This window comes from Anomaloglossus baeobatrachus, chromosome 3, assembly GCF_048569485.1.
Source record: "Anomaloglossus baeobatrachus isolate aAnoBae1 chromosome 3, aAnoBae1.hap1, whole genome shotgun sequence".
Lineage (NCBI taxonomy): Eukaryota > Metazoa > Chordata > Amphibia > Anura > Aromobatidae > Anomaloglossus > Anomaloglossus baeobatrachus.
Genome location: NC_134355.1, coordinates 599,930,335 through 599,953,776, shown reverse-complemented (window position 1 = coordinate 599,953,776; position 23,442 = coordinate 599,930,335). Strand labels below are relative to the sequence as shown.

The 23,442-nt window shown below is 46.1% G+C and overlaps 1 protein-coding gene across 4 annotated transcripts in view; it reads left to right on the top strand.

The window, feature by feature from the left end:
- UGGT1 (UDP-glucose glycoprotein glucosyltransferase 1) overlaps positions 1 to 15,081 on the top strand; it is a 242,824-nt gene extending 227,743 nt beyond the window's left edge. For all 4 annotated transcript variants that reach the window (XM_075341044.1, XM_075341046.1, XM_075341047.1 and 1 more), the window contains 6 exons: positions 5,407 to 5,589; positions 6,416 to 6,576; positions 6,660 to 6,774; positions 8,668 to 8,784; positions 8,931 to 9,096; positions 10,271 to 15,081. In XM_075341044.1, coding sequence (XP_075197159.1) covers positions 5,407 to 5,589; positions 6,416 to 6,576; positions 6,660 to 6,774; positions 8,668 to 8,784; positions 8,931 to 9,096; positions 10,271 to 10,296 — 768 coding nt within the window. In that variant the 3' untranslated portion in view covers positions 10,297 to 15,081. The remainder of the gene's footprint in view (positions 1 to 5,406; positions 5,590 to 6,415; positions 6,577 to 6,659; positions 6,775 to 8,667; positions 8,785 to 8,930; positions 9,097 to 10,270) is intronic.
- The last annotated feature ends 8,361 nt before the right edge of the window (positions 15,082 to 23,442 follow it).

The window sequence follows — 23,442 nt, the reverse complement described above, 5'->3', positions numbered from 1 at the left end:
TTGCCATAACTTCTCTCAGGAGAGTCTCTGATTTCGCTGCGCTCTCCTCGGAGTCACCTTTTTTAGTTTTTCATCAAGACAAGGTGGTTCTCCGTCCGACTTTGGACTTTCTTCCTAAGGTGGTCTCTCCCTTCCACCTTAACCAGGACATTACCTTACCTTCCTTCTGTCCGGCCCCTGTTCATCGCTTTGAAAAAGCGCTGCATACTCTAGATCTGGTGCGTGCTCTCCGAATCTATGTGTCTCGCACCGCTGCGCTCAGGAGGGCCTCCCTGCTTCTAAGCCGACCTTAGCCCGTTGGATTAGATCGACCATTTCGGACGCCTACCAGAGTACTCAGGTGCCTCCCCCGCCGGGGATCAAGGCACACTCGACCAGAGCTGTTGGTGCCTCTTGGGCTTTTAGGCACCAGGCTACGGCTCAACAAGTCTGTCAGGCTGCCACTTGGACTAGCCTGCATACCTTCTCGAAGCACTACCAAGTGCATGCTCATGCTTCGGCAGATGCGAGCTTGGGCAGACGCATCCTTCAGGCGGCTGTCGCCCATTTGTGAAGTTAGGTTCTGCCTACTTCTTAGTTTTTCTGTTTATTTCCCACCCAGGGACTGCTTTGGAACGTCCCAAGGTCTGGGTCTCCCAAAGGAACGATAAAGAAAAAGAGAATTTTGTTTACTTTCCATAAATTCTTTTTCTTATAGTTCCGTATTGGGAGACCAAGCACCCTCCCTGTTGCCTGTTGGCAATTTCTTGTTCCGCGTGTTATCACCGGCTGTTGTCGTGGACAGAGTCTCCGGTTGTTCCGGCTCTTGCTCTGTTCTACTTGTGGGTGGCTATTCTCCTTCAGCTTTTGCACTAAACTGGCTGGGACTGGCTCACCAGGGGGTGTATAAGCTCAGAGGGAGGTGCTACACTTTTAAGTGTAGTACTTTGTGTGTCCTCCGGAGGCAGAAGCTAAACACCCATGGTCTGGGTCTCCCAATACGGAACTTTAAGAAAAAGAATTTACGGTAAGTAAACAAAATTCTCTTTTTTCTGACTGACTGAGGTCCTATGCATTTTTACTGTTTATTTACTTTGACAGAAATACATCGACTGTCTGAGATAATGTCTAGTACTTTGACAGAAATACATTGACTGACTGAGGTCCTATCCATTTTTACTGTTTATTTACTTTGTTTGTTTCATTTTGTAGAGGTGGACACATTTTGTTTGTAGAGGTGAGCACCATTTTGTAGAAGTGGACACATGCTACTCTAATACCGCAAATACATAGTGTGATACAAAATTGTGAATGAGGCTAGAAAAACACCAGAATTAAAAAAATAAGAATAATAAAAAATAATATATGTCCTTTTATACCGTGTTTTTTCAAAAATAATTCATCCCCAAAAATAAGCCCTATCCCGAAAATAAGCCCCAGGGGCGGTTCAATAATGAGGTATCCCTGCAGCCAATAAAGTTAAAGAATACTGCAGGACACTTCATTATAGAAAGCAGACATCCCCAAAGGAGTGAAGACCGAAGAGAGAAGACCCCACAAGCATACTGTCCAGACGACGGAAGGGAAAACCTGTGGAATGCACACCCACACATATCAGATCACACGCACACAGCCAGATCGCACACCCACACATATCAAATCACACATCAGATTGCACACACACTCACCACATTGGGCGATACCGATTGCTTCTTGCTGACAGAGAATCCTGGGACGCAATGAAACACATTGAGGACCTGCAGTGGAACACACTGTCCTCCATGTGTTCCACCACAGGGCCACGTGCTCCACTGCATTGTGTCCCATCTTCCCCTCCTGGCCGGAAGCAATCCGTATCGCCGGATGTGGTGAGTGAGTGTGTGTAATCTGGATGTATGTGAGTGTGCCGGCCAGAAGCCGAGGAGGACCAGGTGGATCATACCTGCTGGGAGCGCCTGCCGAAGATCACAGAAGGACCTGGGAGCCACGCAGACGCCTGGGGTCTGGTAAGTATGATTCTCCTGGGTAGGGGGGGGGGCGGCCTTTTTTGGGGTAGAGGGGGGGTCAACTTACCTCCAACTTTGTTTCCCCAAGAATAAGACCTGCCTGAAAATAAGCCCTAGAGTTTTTTTCGGGGCACAATAAATGTATAAAACCGTGCCTTATTTTGGGAAAAAGATGGTAGTCAATACCTTGGTAAAATTTGGAATCAAGTTTCAAGATTCAAAAACCCTCACGAAGGGCCAGCTTATCTGCCAATTACTACCTGCTATAGGACGTGATTCCTGTTCAATAGAAAGAAAACAAAAGCGGAAACTTCTCCTCTATGCACATTAATGAAATGTTCTTCTGCACCTGAATATGTAACATTGCCACTGTTGATGTTAGATAAATGTTCAGCAATACATTTCTTAATACATATTCCAAAACATTTATCTCACTTCCACAGTGACAGAACTTTTTTTTTTTTTTTTAGGATTTAGCTTCTGCTTTATCATGTATTAATTGATATTAAACTCCTCCATCCTTTTTATAAAGAAGCTCTACATTAGCTGGTTAACCCCTTCACGACCTTTGACGGATCTTTCCATTATGGAGCGTGTTACGTTAGTCCCCGCCCCCTGCGGATGCGGCGATCCGCGCACATATCAGCTGGTTTTAACAGCTGACGTGTGCCTGCATGTTATGAGTGGAATCGCATTCCACCCGTAACATTAATCCCTTACATCTCGCTGCCAAAGTCTGTCAGCGAGATGTATATACGCGCGGTCATGATTTTTACTTACCGCCGCCCCCACCGGAAGTCACGTGAGTGATCACGTGACTTTCGGTGGTTGCCATGATAGCACAGGGTCATGTGATGACGCCTGCAGCTATGATGAGTCACTTTTGTTTTCACTCAGCCCGGAGACCAGTGAAGCAGGAAGTGACCGTATCTGCTGTTTACAGCTGTATAGCTGTGTTCAGCCGATAGTGCAGAGCGATCGGATTGCTGATCGCTATAGCCCCCTAGGGGGACTAGTAAAATAAAAAAAAAAAGTTTAAAAAAAAAGAAAAAGAAAAGTTCAAATCACCCCCCTTTCACCCCATTGAAAATTAAAGGGTTAAAAAAAATAAATATACACATATTTGGTATCGCCACGTTCAGAAATGCCCGATCTATCAAAATATAAAATCAATTAATCTGATCAGTAAATGGTGTAGTGGCAAGAAAATTCCAAACGCCAAAATTATGTTTTTTGGTCGCCACAAGTTTTACGCAAAATGCTATAACAGGCGATCAAAACGTAGCGTCTGCGCAAAAATCGTACCATTAGAAACGTCAGCTTGAGATGCAAAAAATAAGCCGTCACTGAGCCATAGATCCCAAAAAATAAGAACACTACGGGTTTCGGAATATGGCGCAAAATGTACGCCACTTTTATTGGACAAGCTTTTGATTGTAAGTAAACCTATACATGTTTGGTGTCTACAAACTTGCACCGACCTCAGGCATCACACCCACACATCAGTTTTACCATATAGTGAACACGGTGAATAATACATCCCAAAAACTATTGTGCCATCACACTTTTTTTTTGCAGTTTTTCCACACTTGGAATTTTTTTGCTTTTTTCCAGTACACCATATGGTAAAACTTATGGTTTAATTTAAAAGTACAACTCGTCCCGCAAAAAACAAGCCCTCATATGGCAAGATTGACGGAAAAATAAAAAAGTTACGGCTCTCTGGTAAGAAGGGGAGCAAAAAACAAAAACGGAAAGTGCCCTGCGGCTGAAGGGGTTAATACACACTGCTTCTGTCCTAAGCTAAAGTGCTGCTTCCCCAGTGTCCCTGTGCTCCTCCGATGCTCCGGAGACAATCCTGCCTCTGCTTGTGAGAATGCACAGTTTGGGTCAGCGCTGTGACCATGCCACCAGGCTAAACTGTCCATCTTCCGGAGCCTACCAATCTCAGCAAGGAGGGAGGCAGGGGAGCGGTGCGCTTCTGAAGAAACAACCCTTTAAAGAGGTTTTCCAATGCTATGAAAAGTTTTTGCCAACAGCTGACAATGGTATAAAATAAGTAATGTTAACTTTTCCAATCCCATCTCTGCTTTTCTTTTTGTGGCAGCAGTGATGGAGTCTTGACGACATGTGCGTGCAGGTGTTAATAACTGAGATAAGTCACAATTGCAGCCAGCGATTGGCTGCGGCGGTCAAATTTAGTGTCAATCATTCATTACTGGAGCCACACAATAAGATCAGCAGCTTTCTGCCATTGTAAGGCTGCTTTCACACTACGTCTTTTTAACATGCGTCCTGAACGTTTTTTTGCTGCAAAAGCGGATCCTGCTTTTACAGCAAAAAACGCATGCAAACGCATGTGTTACTTTGCAGGATCCTGTCACTGGATGTTTAGGGGCGGGCATTGGAGTCATGTGATCGGGAGTGAGGGGAACTAAACGTGCCAGACTGGGAGCCGGCGTCTGACAGCTGCGAGGCTCGTAACCAAGGTAAACATCGGGTATACTTGCTTGGATACCCGATATTTACTTTGGTTACAAGCGTCTGCAGATGCTAGGAGCCGGGTTCCCTGCACACGTTACCAACGTAAACATCGGGTAACTAAGAGAAGTGGTTACCCGATATTTACCTTGGTTACGAGTGTCCGCAGCTCTCAGGTGGAGGAGAGGGAGGGGGAGAGACAGAGAGGAGAGAGACAGAGAGGGAGGAGAGAGAAACTGATCACCCGAGGCTGGTTCTGGGCATGCTCAGTAGAGCAAGCAGGATCCTGCCTATCAGCATGCCAGCGTTCACATGCGTTTGCGTGCTGTTTAGTCAGGATCCAGCAATTTGCAGAAGTTGGACGCAGCTCAAAAACGCTACAAGTAGCGTTTTTGAAAGATGTTAAAAAACTGCAAGTTGCTGGATCCTCACTATAACGCACGCAAACGCAGGTGAACGCATGTTAACGCGAGTCCATTGCAAATGCTTTGAAATGAAAACGCATTTGCACTGGATCCGTTTCTGCGTTAAAAAACGTTCAGGACGCATGTTAAAAAGACGTAGTGTGAAAGCAGCCTAAGCTCGGAAAACAAAATCTGCTGGATCTGTAGTGCAGTTCTAGTGCGTATATTACAGCAATATTCCTCTGATGTAAGCAGAGCAATTTTTATTATTTCATTACAATCCATTTCCGCTTTAGCTGATGTCGCCAGCGCTGGTAAATTACTTTGAATGGACAAATAAGGCAAAGAAATCTCTGATGAGCGTGGTTGTAGCCGCCAGCTCTGCTCTGTATCTGATTATAGGTTTGCATTAATCGGGGCAGTACTTATTCCTCGCAGGTTGTGTACACAGTCCCCGCTGGTGCAAGTATTGTGCTCTAGCAATGGGCTCTCTGGGAACAATTTTCCACTAATCCACTGTGCTTTAACCCTTCCAGAACTTCATCCCTTACATGGCGAAGCAGTACAACTTCCAGTATGAATTGGTGCAGTACAAGTGGCCCCGTTGGCTGCACCAGCAGACCGAAAAGCAGAGGATAATATGGGGGTACAAAATCCTCTTTCTGGATGTACTGTTCCCACTGGCGGTGGATAAAATCCTCTTTGTAGATGCTGACCAGGTAAGACAAAGTGACTCTCTGGGTTCCGCAACCTTCTGACATCATAGATTTCGTTGGTTAGGAAACATGGGCTGAGACCCCATCGATTGCTAGAGAAAAGGGCCAAAATCTCCAAACTAAACGCCAAAGGATTACAACTGGGGGTCTTTTTCATTCCAACAGTTGAGGGCAGGAGGCCCCTTATTTCATATAACCCAGCCAAGGGCTTAATTTGCAAACCAAATCCAGATGGTCATCGTCATTTCAGTTTTGCAAACATTTGATAGCCCAGGCATATATAAGAAACTTAGGATCAAATTTCTTCTAAAATATTACTTTCTCCATTTATGAGCCACATCTTTACCCTCCTGCCTCATAAATTTATCATTCATGCTAAAAAAAAAAAAATCCAGCTCAACCACATCATCTTCAAAACAAGACAGGATGCCGCCCACTGAGGTATCAGGTTACATCTGGCAATTAGTGGAGGGCGAGACAGAAAGACACAAGGACAGCGCTTCTGCTTTCTAGTAAGGTTTTCATCTCACCCATCTAGGTTCGCAACTGCACTACTTAATATTGCTGCTTCTGACCATGTGTGACATAGACACAGGAGAGCAGGGAGTCCCCAAGTCTGTGTGTGCTGTGTATAGGAGACATTACAGCTACTCAGCACCCACTAGCTCAGAGACAAGTGAACACTAGAGACAGAGCCAGCAGAGAGGTTACATATAATGGCTGAAAATAGTTATCCCTCATGTACACACACCACAGCTGATTCTGAACAGTCACTTGAAAGTACTGTTTAGCATTAAATTATAGACGCTGGGATTTATCTTTCTTGTAGATTGTTCGCACTGATCTGAAAGAACTAAGAGACTTCAACCTGGACGGGGCCCCGTATGGCTACACTCCATTCTGTGATAGCCGAAAAGAGATGGATGGCTACCGCTTCTGGAGGTCGGGTTACTGGGCCAGTCACTTGGCCGGACGAAAATACCATATCAGGTAACAGGATTTAGGACTTATTTGTATGACTGATACTGAACTTACAAATGGGAAAGTTTCTTTATTTTTTTTATTTTATTTAGTGCTTTGTATGTTGTGGATTTGAAGAAATTCAGAAAAATAGCGGCAGGAGATCGGTTGAGAGGGCAGTACCAGGGGCTGAGCCAAGATCCCAACAGTCTCTCCAATCTTGACCAGGTTTGTGCAGTAGTAGGATCAGGACAGGCCGCTGTAAATTACGCCTTCATTATAACGTCTTTTTAAATATATGGTAATAAGTGCATATAATACGCATGTCCGACTCCTAGCAAGGCCGCTCAGCCATTCAGAAGTAGATATGGGATGTGTCAGTATGCTATGTGTTCTGAATCGTGGAAATGCCTTTTCCTATTTCAATTTTCTGTCCTCTTCAGTACTTCTGCTTGCCATGAGTGAAGTTTTTTTGTTTACACTGATCCATTGTAGCAAACTACCTTGTCTCCCTGAATCTAAGCTCTAGCAGGAATTTTCAGCCTTCTCGGCATATGGCTTAGGGTACTTTCACACATGCGTTGTTTTCCTTCAGTTGCAATCCGCCGTTTTGGAAAACAGCGGAATCCATTAACGGATTCCGCTGTTTCCCATAGACTTGTATGGATGACGGATTGTGCCAAAAGTACCTGCGTTGCTTCCACTGGCCGACGCTGCGTTGCTTCCGCCGAGCGGAAGGAACGCAGCATGTAACATTAATTGCTTGCGTTAAAATGACGCCGAGCGGCGGATTCCGTTACATCCGTCAATAGTTATAATGGATCCCTATGGTGGCGGATTCCGTTGCAAAGTGCTTTACAACGGAATCCGCCGCTGGATTCCGCTAATTTCTACTGAGCATGCCCAGAATGAAAAAAAATGAAAAAAAAAAAAACAAACAAAAAACGGAGCTGACGCATTCCGTTAGACGGACGCCAAACGGAGGCAAAGGGTCCGTTATTTCACAGGAATCAGCTAATGGATTCCTGTGAAATAACGGACCCTTTGCATCCGTTAACAAAACAAAAATAAAGGATGCGTCAAAACGACGCAGCAACGGACCCAGCGGATTCAACCCAACGCAAGTGTGAAACTAGCCTTAAATATAAGCCCTACCGAGGTTCAACAATGAAGTGTCCATGCAGCTAAAAAAGTTAAAGAATAATGCAGGACACTTCATTATAGACAGCAGACACCCCCAAAAGAGTGAAGACAGAAGACCCCGCAATCATACTCACCAGACGCCAAACGGAAACACCTGCAGTGGAATGCATCAAGGACCTGAGGTGTAACGCACACCACACACACAACATCAGATCGCACACATAATCACACAACATCCGGTGATACTTATTGCTTCTGGCCGGCAGAGGAATCTGGGACGCAGTGCAGTGGAGTGCAAAGACCTGTGGTAGAACACATGACAGACCTACGGTGGAACGCATCCATGCGTTCCACTGCAGGTCCTCAAAATGTGTTTAACCGCAGGCCCCTTGATGTGTTCCACCACAGGTCCTCGCGCGCCACTGCACTGCATCCCAGGTTCCCCTGCTGGCCAGAAGCAATAAGTATCACCGGATCTTGTGTGACTGTGTGTGCGATCTGATGTGTGTATAAAAATAGTATAAGACAGTGTCTTCCATGGCGTCAGTACGGATGGTTGACTTCTGTCTTATTCTCACCTTCCGGCAGCTTCGTCGTCTCACCGATGCTCCAGTGGATCTCCTGCAATTTGTGACCTTCCGGAAGCTCCAGTATTTCATGGAGCGCTTGAGGTCACAACTCAGTAAATTTCTATGGGAGCCTCATTCTGGATTCATAGAGTTGCATTAGGAGCTTGTGACGTGACTTCTGACTGGCTGGAAATTCCGGGCACAAGATGGCGCCGCGGGAGTGGAGCAATGCCGAGAAAATTGAAGGCGCTGGAGGCATGTACATGACTTGGGACAGGGGGCTTACATTTAAAGCGCCAATCCAGCACTGAAGAAAAAAAAAATCTCTTTAATCACCCATCAGTTGTACAATGGTCACTTTTTTGTATGTAATTATTTTTCTTTCCTCTTTTTTTTTTTTTTTCTTCAGGATTTGCCAAATAATATGATTCACCAAGTGCCTATCAAATCACTGCCCCAGGAGTGGCTGTGGTGTGAGACGTGGTGTGATGATACCTCCAAGAAAAAAGCCAAAACTATAGATTTGGTGAGTGGATATTGATGCAGGTAAAGAAGGGAGATGATTAATGTTTGATGTCGGCAGACATGGCGCCTGAGGCATTGTAGCTGTCTGCCATCCCAGCCCCAAAGTGATCACTTCTCCATCTTCACCATTGTGCTTTCTATGTACAGTGCAACAACCCAATGACAAAGGAGCCAAAGCTAGAAGCCGCGGTCCGGATTGTGCCAGAGTGGCAAGACTATGACCAAGAACTCAAGAAGTTGTACGGTCGCTTTCAGGAGACTTCTGGAAGTCTGGTGGATCAACCTGATGTGATTAGACCCCAAACTACACAAGGTAAATTACTAAAATCCTCAGGTCTTATTAACACTCTGCATTTTTGCCACAGAAAAAAATGCACCATTTTAAAGCACCGGCAAAGTTAATGAGATTTCTGAAACCTTATGCACACTGCTTATTATTTCCTTGCAGATCTGAACCTTCAAAGAGTTTTTTTTTTTCCAGTTCCGCATCATGTCAATTATTTAAACATTTTTTCCCCCATTCAAATGAATGGGGAAAAAAAAACGCATTAAAATAGTGCCTGTCAAGAACTCATGTGCACAAACCCTTAAACTACATAGCCCTCAAAAATACATTACTGTGTATATATACTGTATTTTTCAGACTATAAGACGCACTCCCCCCCCCCCCCCCCCCAAATGTTGGGGGAAAGTGGGGGGTGCGTCTCATAGTCTGAATGTAGGGCATGGCTGCGGGGATTGAGGGTGCTGCGGTGGAGCGGGTCATCGGCGGCACGAGCAGGCTGTAGCAGCGCCTGCTGTGACCATGTGGGCCCGCTCATTTCATATGCACACATCCTCCCGCCCATCATCTCTCCGCCCTGAAGCCGGCGCTGACAGGTGGGTAGGAGATAGGCGGTGGATGGGTGCATAATTAGCAGCCGGCCTGTGTGATCACCCCTGGTAACTACAGCCTGGAGTGATCATGTGCGGCTGTATTCACTGCCCCCCGCGCATCATCATCAGCACGGGGGGCAGTGAATAAGCACGGTATAGTCACCGATCCCTGCAGCATCGCAATGTCCTCCTGTCTGCCGGCCAGCTATAGCACATAAACCTGCTGCCTGGGAGAGATGTCTGACTGGGGGGGGGGGGGGGGGTTGGGTTGCTGTCTGACAGGGGGGTGGGAATGTCTGCCTGGGGGAATGTCTGCCTGTGGGAGGGGGGAATGTCTGCCTGGGGGAGGTGGGGAATGTGTGCCTGGGGGAAGGGGGAATGTCTACCTGGGGGAGGGGGGAATATCTGCCTGGTGGAGGGAGGGGGGAATGTCTGCCTGAGGGAGGGGGGAATGTCTGCCTGTGGGAGGGGGAAATGTCTACCTGGGGTAGGGGGGAATGTCTGCCTGGGGGGGGCATGTCTGCCTTGGGGGTGGGGAATGTCTGCCTGGGGTGCAGTAAATAAATATTCTGCAGCCGGCCTCTATATTCATGGTTTTTTTTCTTCCACAGATCACATGCCTCATGATGATTTATGATTCAGAGACTTCTTCAGAAAATTGGACTCAAGATATTTTTTCTATTTTTTTTTTAAACACATATTGAGAGATTATTGGGAATTTTTCTTTCATTGATTTTACAGAATGTCTGCAGAACTGCTGAATGGTTTGTGGTATTGGGGTATTTATATTCTGGGCTGGGACTGAATGGTTTAGCTTCTTTTTTACCCTTAATTGAAGGATGCTACAAAAATGGAAAGAAAAAAAAAACAAACCAACCACAAATAGCTGGAGATTGAGAGTTTCAGCTCCTCCCCCACCCAAAACCTGCAATGTGATTAAACCACTAAACCCCGTATAATCTGTTCCTATGATTTCCTTTATCTATATGTGCAGGAAAATGAAAGCATCTCACAGGTTCAGGCGTGGTCAGACATTATCGCAGCTTATTGAGTGGGATTAACTATGGATTACAATGGCTGTGTCCACCTCCATAACCACATGTTTTCTTGCTCCACTGCATGTAAAACATTAATAGTCTTCATTAAAAATAAAATGTTGTGTTTACAGCTCCTGCGCAGATCAATGCATCACCGTGGTAACAGACCACAGAGTAGTCTGATCCTGCAGTCATATCACCATCCATCTGTCCCATGAGTCTCATTTGTCCTATGTCAGTGGTGAATTCACAGGAAAAGAAAATGACTTCAGGGTCAGACTACACAAAGTTTGTTTGTAGTCTGTTACCATGGAGACGTATAGATTTGCAGAGAGCTGTGGACGCGAGACATTTCAGGAAGATGTGTCTTTAGTCACCTTGGACCAAGTTAACTCCAAGCCACCAAAGAAGCCATCATGCTGCGTTGCGGGGACTGTGCCTGCTTGTTCTCCACTTTAATTGATGACCTCATAGTGTAAGTCCGAAGGATTTTGTTGGAGATTCCCTTTAACTGCTGATCATTTGGGTCACCGAGGGATGGTGGCTGACGTCTCCGTTTGCACTCGGGAAATCCCATGACGTAATATGTAATTTCCTGATTTCTCCATAATCCAAAAGCAACCGCAAAGACATGAAGGGGCGCGCAACCAAGTATCAGGTCATGATGGTACCAAAGGTATCATTTATATATATATAGATATATATAATCTTCAGGGAGAAGCCAGATCTCTGACTTGCAGCGGTCCAGGATTAGAAGATGTTCATTTCACAATCACATCGCCCCCTTTTGGGCTCTCACTGGTTTTACAGCTCTATCCCATTCACTTGAAATACGCAGGACCCTTTTTTGACCCCAGACTACCCCTTCATAATTGCATTTGTAGCTAGGTAAAGCCTTTAGAATACCCAGGATATAGGGTAACTTTATAAAGGTCCACCTTTTATCTTTTACTTGTATCTGGGGTTCACATCTTTGCAGTTTGACTTTATTACAAATTTTGTCTATTTCAGGCTTTTTGTGCCCCTGCACATTCACCTTTGATGTTGGTTGTGGTCAGAAATGAGAGAATCTCATAATAATAACGAGAACTCTATCAGATCGTCACAGTGGGCTCACTGATGGATTCTCTGTTAACTCTATCAGCAGCCGTGCAACACAGAGGTTATAGAAAGCAAACGGTGCAACACTTTTACTGAAACCCATTGCAAAAATTATATTTTAGCCACAAATACATTTAAGTAGGAAAACAAATTGTCCCCCAAAGATGGACAACCCCCTATGCGTCACAACATCTGAAAAGGCATTTTACATATGTTTGGAGCTTTCCCATTTTATGAGTTTCCTTCGAGGGAGTCATGAGTCAGTGGTCCATTAGAAATCTTATAATAAATGTGTAAACGAGGGGGCTGTATCCAAACTTCTCTGTCCCTCCTCACTGCACGGACTCTGTGGTTGAGCGTACGTCCTCCGCTCCATTCCGTGTGTTCTGGGCCGATGGTCAGTGAGGTTCCCAGCAGTTTTTCTACGCTCTATTGACAAGAGGCTGCAGGACACATGCTTGACCGCTACTATTATCAGGGAAGAGGAAAAAGGGGCTAAGAGCTACTTAATTTGGGGAAAAAAATGGAAGTGTATCAGTTTTCTAGGACATTGTTTGCACTAAAATTCTTTGTTATCTTCTTGTATTCTGTTTTGTATAAGGTAATAGTGTATCAGTATTGCTGAAACTGTAGACAACAGAAAGATGAATGATTCTGTCCAGTATGCTTCAGGTATTGGCATTAAAGGATCAATTTTCAGGAGCGCACTGCTCGCCTGCCTCCGCTTTCTGCTTGCCAGGTATGGGGGGCTGTGCGCTCCTGATGACTGACCGCTCATGTCGGTATCATGACTGAGCTGCTGGCCCAAATTGTGCACTTTTCAGTGCTGCAAGCAAATTCAGATTTGCCTCTGAACCATATGCAGAGTTACTGACGCTGCTGGAGCCAACGATCCAGTCAGCTTTAGAGCAGCGCTTACAAAGTGTATAGCAAGGAGCTTGCAAGTGCTGCGCTCCATCTCCAGGACACTGGAGAACGGGCAATTTATTGATCGGTATCATGTTTACATCGGTCAGTGATTGGGAGTGAGGGTTCTTATTAAACGCTCATTCTTTTATTGCCCATGTGAAAAGTCCTTTTCGTTTAGTTTATGTAAACTGCATTATACACAGATAGTAAATGGTGCCAGAAGTATGTAACAAATGGCTAGGCTACGTGAGGAGTAATGGATTAGCCAAGGACACCGCTCTCTGCTGCGATTGGGCACTTTAATTGTGTAGCTTTATATCTATGGCTAGGATTAGGGATCTGGCCAGTGAAGCAGCCTATGGGGAAAGGCTCAGTGCTATTAGAAGATAACATTTAAAGGGATTGTCCAGGGTATATCTTCTTCACTTAGCTTGTTAATCTTGGAGCAAAAAAGGAGTTTGCAATATTTTTGTTAAATGACAGAGGGGGGTCACTACTATACTGGTATAAGGCTGAGCGTCAATGAGTGTCTGCCCGCAGCGGTGCTCTAGTCAGGGAGTACCATGAAGGAGTTAGGGTTATTTTAATTTTTTTACAAGTATTGCAAAGCCATACTTTAAATATTAGATTCTCAGATTTCATATTATGGCTACATTTGATGCAATATATAGAGATATTCCTGTAAAGGCTCCATACACTGCCGTGCAGGCTGCGCCATGCGCATGAGGCCTTACTGACAGAATCCTTATTCTGTAGATCGGTGGAGATCCTCCCAACACGGAGACTTGCATGTCGTTGGCCAGTGATAGCCATCAGATTCCATGCTAAAACTACCGTATTTCTTGGATTATAAGACGCACTTTTCCTCCCAAAAAATTGGTAGGAAAACGAGGGGTGCGTCTCATAATCCGAATGCACCTTACCGGGAGGTGGTGGAGAGGGGTCGCAGGTGGCAGGTGCTGTGCTGGGGCCTGAGAGGTAGTGGTATCCAGAAAGTGTCAGCGGTGCGGAGTTCAAATAACGGCACCTAGAGGCGGTGCGTGCGCAGATGGAGCTTTCAGCTCAAGATCTCATCTGCACATGCGTCGCCTCTGGCCCATTGATATCCCAGCAGTAGACTTAAGGAAAATGGCACCTGGAAGTGGCGCGTGCACAGATGAGATGTTGGCTTGTAACTGAGCCGATATCTCAATCTGCGCATGCACTGACTCCAAGCGCCATTTCTTTGAAGCTTGCACTGCCGATAGTTTCTAGAAGTTGCCTACCTCACAGCATCTGGGACACTCGCCGCCCACAGCATCAACCTGCTCCACCACCGCCCCTGCCTCCTGTGACCCCGCTCCGCTATTGCTGCCATCCCCCTAGTAAGAGACCACCGGATTGTAAGACGGACCCCGTGTTTTTCCTCTTTAAATTTGGGGTGCGTCTTATAATCCGTTGCGTCTTTTAAACCGAAAAATACGGTACTTTGTGAGGTTTGGCTTAAAATTTCCTTTAAGCAGATTGACCAAAACCATTGGGAATCGCCAGGAAATGTCCAAATAGGTCTCTTCTCGACTCTCTGGAGATAACCATGTAATGTGACGGTTCTGGACTTTTCCACATTTATTTATTTAAACCAAAATATCCCAAACCACTATACCCTATTTTATAGGCTACCTTCCCTGAGGAAGCGGTGTGAAACGCGCGTTGGAGTGGCTGGCGGGGGAGCAGTGCTACACTTGATTATGGCAGCAGGTCTGATATGGGACATTTGAACTAAGCATTGCAGTGGGTAATTCTGCATATGGGTTAAATTTACCATTTTTTTGGTTACCTCCTACTGCATTGTGTCCTTAGTAATAAGGTTGGTGATCTGTGAACAATTTTGGGTCTTTTGGGTTTTAATTTATGACCCTATATGTGTAATTAGTCCCTATGATATAATGGATGTTATTTATGGTGTGGTGTCTGCTCCCTCAGCCTTCAACGGTTTACTTTTGTTTTAACATTGTCTGTGCTATGTTTTTAAATTGCCATCAATAAAGAAACTTTTTTAAAATAGGTTATAGTGGTTTGGGATATTTTGGTTTAAACTGATTGTTGGTATATCCCATTTAGGATTATTTCTTGGTGACTTATGGTCAAATCTTCTAATTTTGTTTTTTCACATTTATGTCTGTGTATTTTTGTTGAGATGTAAGGTTGCAGTTTTCTCCATCCGTCTTCAGATGTCACTTCGGAGCCCTGCCTGGACTGAGCGGATGGTTTGGATCGCCGGTGATACCTCCCTCTGTTTTCTGTATAGGAGATTTACAATAATTGTGTGTCATTTTTGTACTTTGCTTTGAATCTGAATGTTTTCATTTGATTAAAATATTTTGGGTTTTTTGCTATTTCTGTCTGAGCGCCATCACTGATCTGTTCACTGATCACACACACGAATTTTGCTCACTTTTCCAGTTAATATAGTACGTTTAATTTTAAAGCAATTCATTTTTATTTTTTTTTTTAGAAACAAATAACTGATAGGAAAAAAGACGAGTAACAACCTTATTTGATCACGATTGTCATCTATCCTAATTTTACTGGGTAGATAAAACGTACTAGTTAAATCTACAGGTTCAGATGGTTTGGAATGTTGCGTCACATTGTCATCCCAGACAGCCAAGCCATGTAACTAAGCAATCACAGATATAACTAGAGCCCCCCATACACATTAGGCTATTGTCAGCCGATGTCAACGGGTTCAGACGACACACCTGCCAACTGATCGTCAGGTGAGATGACTATCGCGCATGTCCGATTTCAGACTATCGATCGCTTTATTCTCCTTTGTTCTTCGACAGCTTCCTCATAAAGAACACAGGAGCATTTGGCCGAACAAGAGCTGCTGTATATGGGAGAGGCTACAAAGTTGACGAATGATCGGCCAAAACACTATTTGTCCGACAGCCATCTAATGTGTATGGGGGCCTTAACAATGGAATACACATTCTACACAATAACTTTTATAAGAAGGGTCACCGACCATAGGTTCACCACAGGAAAGTCCCACAGCTTAGACCGTCAATAACCAGCAGTGAAATAAGTATTGGATGAAATAAGTATTGAACACATCACAAATTTTCTAAATAAATATATTTCTAAGGGGGTTTTAATATGAATTTCTTACCAAATGTTACCAACAACCTATACAAGTCAAACAGACAAAGAAATCATACCATAGATGTCCAGAAATTAAGTCGTGAGAAATGACACAGGGAAAAAGTCTAGAACATGCTTAATGAAATTTATTTACTGCTTCATACAAAAGCATTTGATGGAGATGACCACTTCAAGACGCTTACTGTATAGCTTGCTCAGGTGTGATTTTTGGTCCATTCTTCCACATAAACACTGTTCAAATCCTAAAGGTTATGTGGGCTCCTTCTGTGAACTCTGAGCTTCAGTTCCTTCCATACATTTTCTATTGCTTTCAGGTCAGGTGATTGGCTTCTTTCTGTGAAACCAATATGTTTGGTATCATTGTCTTGCTGAAATGTCCACCCTATTTTTCACCTTCATCATCCTTATAGATCTCTGTGTACCTTTGTGCATTCATCCTTCAATTACATGAAGTTTGCCAGGGCATTATGCTGAAAAACAGCTCCACACCATCATGTTCCCACCTCAGAATTTCACTATGGTTATTGTATTTTTGGGGGTGATATGCAGTGCCCTTTGGCCTCCAAACATGGTATGTATTATGGCATTCAGAGAGTTAAATTTTGGTTTCATCTGCCCAGACTATTTTTCTCCCAGTATTTCACAGGCTTGCCTAAAGGGGGCTTTACACACTGCGACATCGCTAATGCGGAGTCGTTGGGGGTCACGGAATTTGTGACGCACATCCGGCCGCATTAGCGATGTTGCTGCGTGTGACACCGATGAGCGATTTTGCATCGTTGCAAAAACGTGCAAAATCGCTCATCGGTGACATGGGGGTCCATTCTCGATTATCGTTACTGCAGCAGTAACTATGTAGTTCGTCGCTCCTGCGGCAGCACACATCGCTATGTGTGACGCCGCAGGAACGAGGAACCTCTCCTTACCTGCCTCTCGGCCGCTATGAGGAAGGAAGGAGGTGGGCGGGATGTTCCGGCCACTCATCTCCGCCCCTCCGCTTCTATTGGGCGGCCGCTCAGTGCCGTCGCTGTGACGCCGCACGGACCGCCCCCTTAGAAAGGAGGCGGTTCGCCGGTCACAGCGACGTCGCCGGGCAGGTAAGTATGTGTGACGGGTCTGCGCGATGTTGTGCGGCACGGGCAGCGATTTGCCCGTGTCGCACAACAGATGGGGGCGGGTACCCACGCTAGCGATATCGGGACCGATATCGCAGCGTGTAAAGTAGCCTTAAATGTTGTTGAGCAAACTTTAAATGCATTTGAACATGCTTTTTGTTCAGCAATTGAGTTTTGCATGGTGAGCGTGCATACAGGGCATCAAGGTTCAATGCAATTGTTATTGTTTTCTTTGTAACAATTGTCCCTGCTTATACCAGGTCTTTCTGTATCTCTACAGTTGGTTCTTGTACATCTCTTTTGTTAACGGTCTTCACTCCTCTGTCTGACATCTTGCAGGGAGCACCTAGCCGTGACCAGTTTATAGTGAAATGATGTTCCTCCCACCTCCAGATTACAGCCCCAACAGTGCTCACTGAAACCTTCAGTATGTTAGAAATTCTTCTGCAACCAAAGCCATCCGTATGTCTTGCAACTATAAGGTTGTGAAGGCCTTGAGGCAGCTCACTGGTTTTACCCATTATGAGATGTTTCTTGTGTGTCACCTTGGTAATGAGACACCTTTTTGAGGGCCATCAGTTACACCAGCTCATATTTTTTACTAAGGGGCAAAATTGCTTTAAATACTGATAGATTTCAGGGGGTGTCATGACCTTTCTATGGTTTTTTTTTTCACCTCTCATGTGTTCAATACATTCGATAGGTTGTTACTGACATCTGGTGAGAAATTAATGTCAATAGCACCTTTAGAAATATATTTTCTTAGAAAATTGGACACGTGCTCAATACTTATTTGACCCATTATATGTATATAAATTCTCTGCAGCTCCACCACAGGGATAATTGACTCTACAGACATCAATTGTAAGGCCTTTTTCACACGTCAGTCGAAAACACACACGTTTTCCACTAACGTGTTAAAGATGCATTTGGCCCTCCATGTTCCGTGATTTTGGCACACGTGTGTTCTCCGTGTGCTATCCATGATAGCACATGGAGATCAGGCACTTCTGTACTCACCTGACCACACCGTTGCTGTCCATGGTGCTGATGTATCCCGCGCTAGTCTCTCCAGCAACTGCTGTCACTTCTGGGTTGGTGGTGCAGTGAATATTCATGAGCATAATTAGCCTGCCTGGGAGCTGGACACAGCAGCGGCCGGAGACAGCATCACTGGAGGTGAGTATAAAAATAATTTTTCTTTATCGTTCCTATGGGAGACCCAGACATTGGGTGTATAGCTTCTGCCTCCGGAGGACACACAAAGTACTACACTCAAAAGTGTAGCTCCTCCCTCTGAGCTTATACACCCCCTGGAGAACCAGATCTAGCCAGTTTATCGCTTTGTGTTCAGGAGGCATACATCCACACATGCATTCTCATCTGATTTTTTCATTTTTGGAAAGAGTTTGAAGAAAAGCGGGTCCAAGCCTGGACCCCCGGCATGTCCCTTCTCACCCCACTGTGTCGGCGGTGCTGTTAAGGTTGATTCCAAGGCTGGAGCTTTACATGCCGTGCTCCTTCACCATCCCTCCTGGGCTCTGGCTTGAAGTGGGAGCCAGCACGGTTCTCCATGCTTGGCAGGAGACCGGTCTCCATCCGCAGCCCTTCAGGATCCTGCTGGACCAGAGCACTCATCCCCAGGGACTTGGAACCCTGCGTCTCAGCAAGCTAAGTACCTGAGACGTTTATATATTGGGGGTCCCTGTACTTTATTGTTGTGGGAGTGTGTGCTGAGTGAGTTTTATGACATTTCCGGCGGGTTCTCTGGCTGTCGCCTGAGAACCGCGCCGATGGTGCCTGCGCGCCGGCCGCACCGCTCAAATTTAGGCCCCGGCTTCGCCGGAGGCCTACTTTCGGTTTCACTGCCCTCGCATGTCATTCATGCAGAGGGACAGCGTGGCTCCGCCTAGCGGCCGTTCTGCACAGGGGAGGGACACTCCTCACTGGGTACATGTCTCCTCCCCTGTAAGTCTCTGGCCTTCCAGATCCCGCTCCCAGAGTGAGTCCCGCCCCCTCTCTTCGCTCCGGCGGCCATTTTCTCAGCGTTTTCCCTGCGATCAGCACTGGTCTGCAGCATCCCTGCTGAGGTGCTTGGGGGTCCGGGCTTCGGGATCTGGAGGGCACACAACACCGCTCCAGCGGTCTGGTAAGCCACAACCTCTGGTTGTGGACCTCTGTATATACTCTCTGGGGGTCATTCTGGCAGAGCCCCCACTCCAGCAGCATGTCTCACACGAGGAGCAAGGCTCCAAAGCTGTATTCAGTATGCACTGCATGTAAGCTCCTACTGCCTGAACTGAGCACCTATCCACATTGTGATGCCTGCTCTAACCTGACGATGCCTCAGCCTGGAATCGCACCCCCAGTGGTCTCTCCGGCTGCTCCGGCTCCTGTCACTGAACCCCCGGCTTGGGTAGAATCCTTATCTAGGTCTATCTCCCAGTCTTTTGCCGACTCCATGGGACAGCTGTCCAGGACTTTGCTGAATATGCATCAGCCCCCTTCACAGGGTGCCTCTGCTGCTAGGGCTCTCTCAGGACCGGAGCTCACAGAGGATTCATCATCTGGTCCCAGACCCCGTCCTCCTAAAAGGAGACGCAGGGCTCCCTCTCCTTCCTCGTCCCGCGGCTCTTTTTCAGAAGCTGACTCGCAGGACGAGGAGGATGCCTTTACAGGAGGCTCGGAGGCTAACTCCATGTGCCCCATTGATCTGTCCGAAAGTGACTCAGATGTTAGTGATTTGATTGCGTCCATTAATTCTGTACTGGATCTCAATCCGCCAGTATCAGAGGAGCAACCCTCTCTGGCAAAAAAGCACCAGTTTACCTCGCCTAAGAGGACAAAGAGTGTGTTCTTTAACCACTCCAGTTTTCAGGCCGCTGTGACCAAGCCTAGGGCCTGTCCTGACAAACGCTTCCCAAAGCGTGGTTCTGATGACCGTTTTCCCTTTCCACCTGAGGTGGTCAAGGGGTGGGCTCATTCACCAAAGGTAGACCCCCCGGTGTCTAGACTCTCAGCCCGGACCGTTGTATCAGTGGCTGATGGCACCTCTCTTAAGGATTCCACTGGGGCGTGGCCTGGACGGCAATGTGAAGAGATGTGTTTGTGGAGCTCTCCTGCAAACTCCCTTGATAAATCCCTGAATACCGCTGTTATCACTGCCTCAGCCGGCTGTCAGGAAGATAAGGTGGTGAGGACTTATCTGGAGTGAGTCTGGTGGATGTAGAGTGCCATGGTCCGTCACAGGCAAAAAGATAATGGAGGCGGGAAAGTCCCCAGCTCTCAGGATGGTGCCATGATAAGGCAGGAAGCTGAGAAAGTGAATGCAGCCTGTCAGGAGAGGATGCAGGTCGCGGCAAGGCTGGAGAAATTTGCCCGGACTTCAGAGAAATCACATCAGCATACAGATAACAGAGGTGAGGAGGGAGAAGACAATGCCAGCTCTGATGAGATGGGGGATGGTGAACAGCAGCAAGATAAGACAGAAGTAGAGGAAGCACATAGTGCAGACCAGGCTCCAGAAAACCCCACTTTAAAGGACATTTTTGCAGTGGTGTCTTTTTGTAAAGAGGCTCTGACTTCCCTGACGAAGCAAGTTAAGGGATTACAGGCAGAGGTTGCTGACATTAAGAAAGACCTCAAGAAAGCAGACCTGAGAACAACGGCTGTAGAGGAGAGAGTGGGGATAACAGAGGATCATATTACAAAACTACAAAAGTCTGAAAAAACATTTGCACAGCAGATAGCTGAAATCACGGCAAAAAATGATGATTTAGAGAACCGCTCTAGAAGAAATAACATCCGAATTGTCGGCATCCCTGAGAAAGCGGAAGGAAGAAACCCCACTGAATATGTAGAAGACTGGCTCAGGGGGAAAATGGGTGCTAATGTCTTATCCAAGCTCTATGCTGTGGAACGTGCACACCGAGTCCCGATGCAGCCACAACCAGCAGGAAGGGGCCCTCGCACTATGCTAGCCAAGCTCCTCAACTACAGAGACAGGGACACTATACTGCGAAAGGCAAGAGACATGGAGGATCTTATGATTGACGGCCAGAGAATTTCCATATACCCGGACTACTCCATTTCTGTTCAAAAGCTACGTATGACTTTTACAGGAGTAAAGAGGCGCCTGCGAGAGATGGGGGTGCAATACTCAATGATGTTCCCGGCAAAGCTAAGAGTGGCGGCGTTGGAGCGGGTGCACTTTTTTACAACTCCAGAGGAAGCCATGCAGTGGTTGGACGCAAACGAAAAGCGGATCCGTTTGAAGGAATGAGCTGTCTGTCTGAATCTGCAGTGTGTTGGAGAAGGCCGGCTGAGGCTCTACGACATCCTTAGGAGCTTACAGGGGACCCTTCTTGTTTTTTCTTTTTTTTTTTTTTTTTCTCCTTCCCTTTGGGATTGAGGTAGTATGCAGGGGGAATGCGAAGGGTTTGATGTGAGCTTCGCAGGACATGGGGACTGCCTAATTTGGCGCGGTGGGGGTATTTACAATTTTAGATTCCAGTTTAATTACTGTTCGCCATTTTACTGTTATATTGGTTGAGTGGAATATGATTATACATAGAAAGGGGGGGAGTGGAGAATTGTTGGAAAAGGGACGAGTTTTAAAATGTGTCTAAGAGGGGAAGGCGAGGGAGGTAGGGGGGAATTTAGTAGGGATTATGGACCAGGTTTGGAAAACCCGATGCTTCACGGGAGTACTCGAAAACAGGAAGTGGTGGGGAGTAGGAGGGGAGGGGAGCAGGGGGGGAGGGGGGAAAGGGGTAGGGTAGAGGCAGCATGGGGAGATACTACAAGGTTTGATGGTTTTACTGGGTGGGATAATGGGGGATAGAATTAAGGTGTTGAGTTGGAATATTAGAGGGTTATCAGATAGGTCTAGGAGAGCGACAATAATTAAATATGTTCAAGACCAGAACCCGTCAGTAATATGTCTACTAGAAACGCATCTAACAAAGGAGACAACACATGTTTTAAATAGGAGATGGGTGCAGAAGGCCTATCACTCCACCTTTTCCAACTATGCAAGGGGTGTATCACTGCTGATCCATAACTCTGTGCAATATGAAGAGATAGAAGTGTATATGGATAAAGAGGGACAGTGTGTGGCCGTCAAGTGTAAAATATTTGGCAGACTCATGTGTATAGCTGCAATATATATACCACCTCCATATAAGTGCACCAAACTAAGGGAGATAAGGGAGTTCTCTGAGAAGGGGGGAGTAATCCCTTTTTTACTGGTGGGGGACTTCAATAATGTGATAGACCTGTACTGGGATAGGAGTAGTAGACCTCCAGGTATTCAGGATAGTTGTATGACTTCGTTTGGCACTCTTATTGGGGAACTTGGAATGGTGGATGCCTGGCGAGTGAGGAATGGGAGGGTATCCTGCTTCTCTTGTTATTCGGCTTCACATAACACTCTGTCCCGCATTGACATGGCTCTAGCTAGTGATCTGATGGATGCAATGATAAGCGACGTGCAATATCTGACAAGAGTGATTTCAGATCATAGCCCGATTCTAGTGTCCATACGACGGGGAACCCTGACAGGGGGAAGGAGGGGAGAGTGGAAGCTTCATCCAGCATGGATCCGTCATATTAATATGGGGAATATAGAACGGGATCTTGGGGATTTCTTTATCCACAACGAGGGTAGCACTGGTCCGCTGGTGGTATGGGATGCGATGAAGGCATACCTCAGGGGGCTCCTGTTCAGGGATATCTGTAAACGTAAAACACAGACAAGGCAGGATGAGAAAGATAGGCTGGAGGCCTTAGATAAGGCAGAGCTGGAAGCAATCCGGAGTACTACTACGGACGCAAAGCAAAATCTTAGGCAGGCGCATGAACAGGTTAATAAGATGCTTTTGGAGAAGGCGGTAAGGAAGCAGGCATTCCAAAAATTGCATTTTTATGAGGAGGGGGAAAAAGTTGGTCATCTATTATCGGTCATAGCTGCAGCTCAAAGGAGTAGTTCATTTGTGCATGGTATGGACACGGTGGAGGGGACACAGGTCACTGAGGTTGAGGAGATCCTTGGGGTCTTTAAAGATTTCTATCGCACGCTATATTCTTCTAGCGGAGAGATGAGGGTGGAAGAGGTGGACTCATTTCTTGAGCGAGGTGAGCTTCCGGTGTTGTCTGTGGCGGATAGAGATAAACTGGAGTCACCTATTACTATTGATGAACTGGAGGGCGCTCTGCATGGCATGAGCAATGACAAGGCACCGGGAGCAGACGGGCTACCAGTTGAAATTTATAAACAGTTAGAAGAAATCCTATTACCCAAACTATTGAAAGTCTTTGAGGTGGCGGAGGGGGAAGGTGTATTGCCTGAATCTATGAGAGAAGCAATAATAGTAGTAATTCCTAAGGAGGATAAAAATCCGAGGCTTCCAGACTCATATAGACCCATCTCGTTATTAACAGCGGACGTGAAGCTTCTGGCTAAGGTGTTGTCAA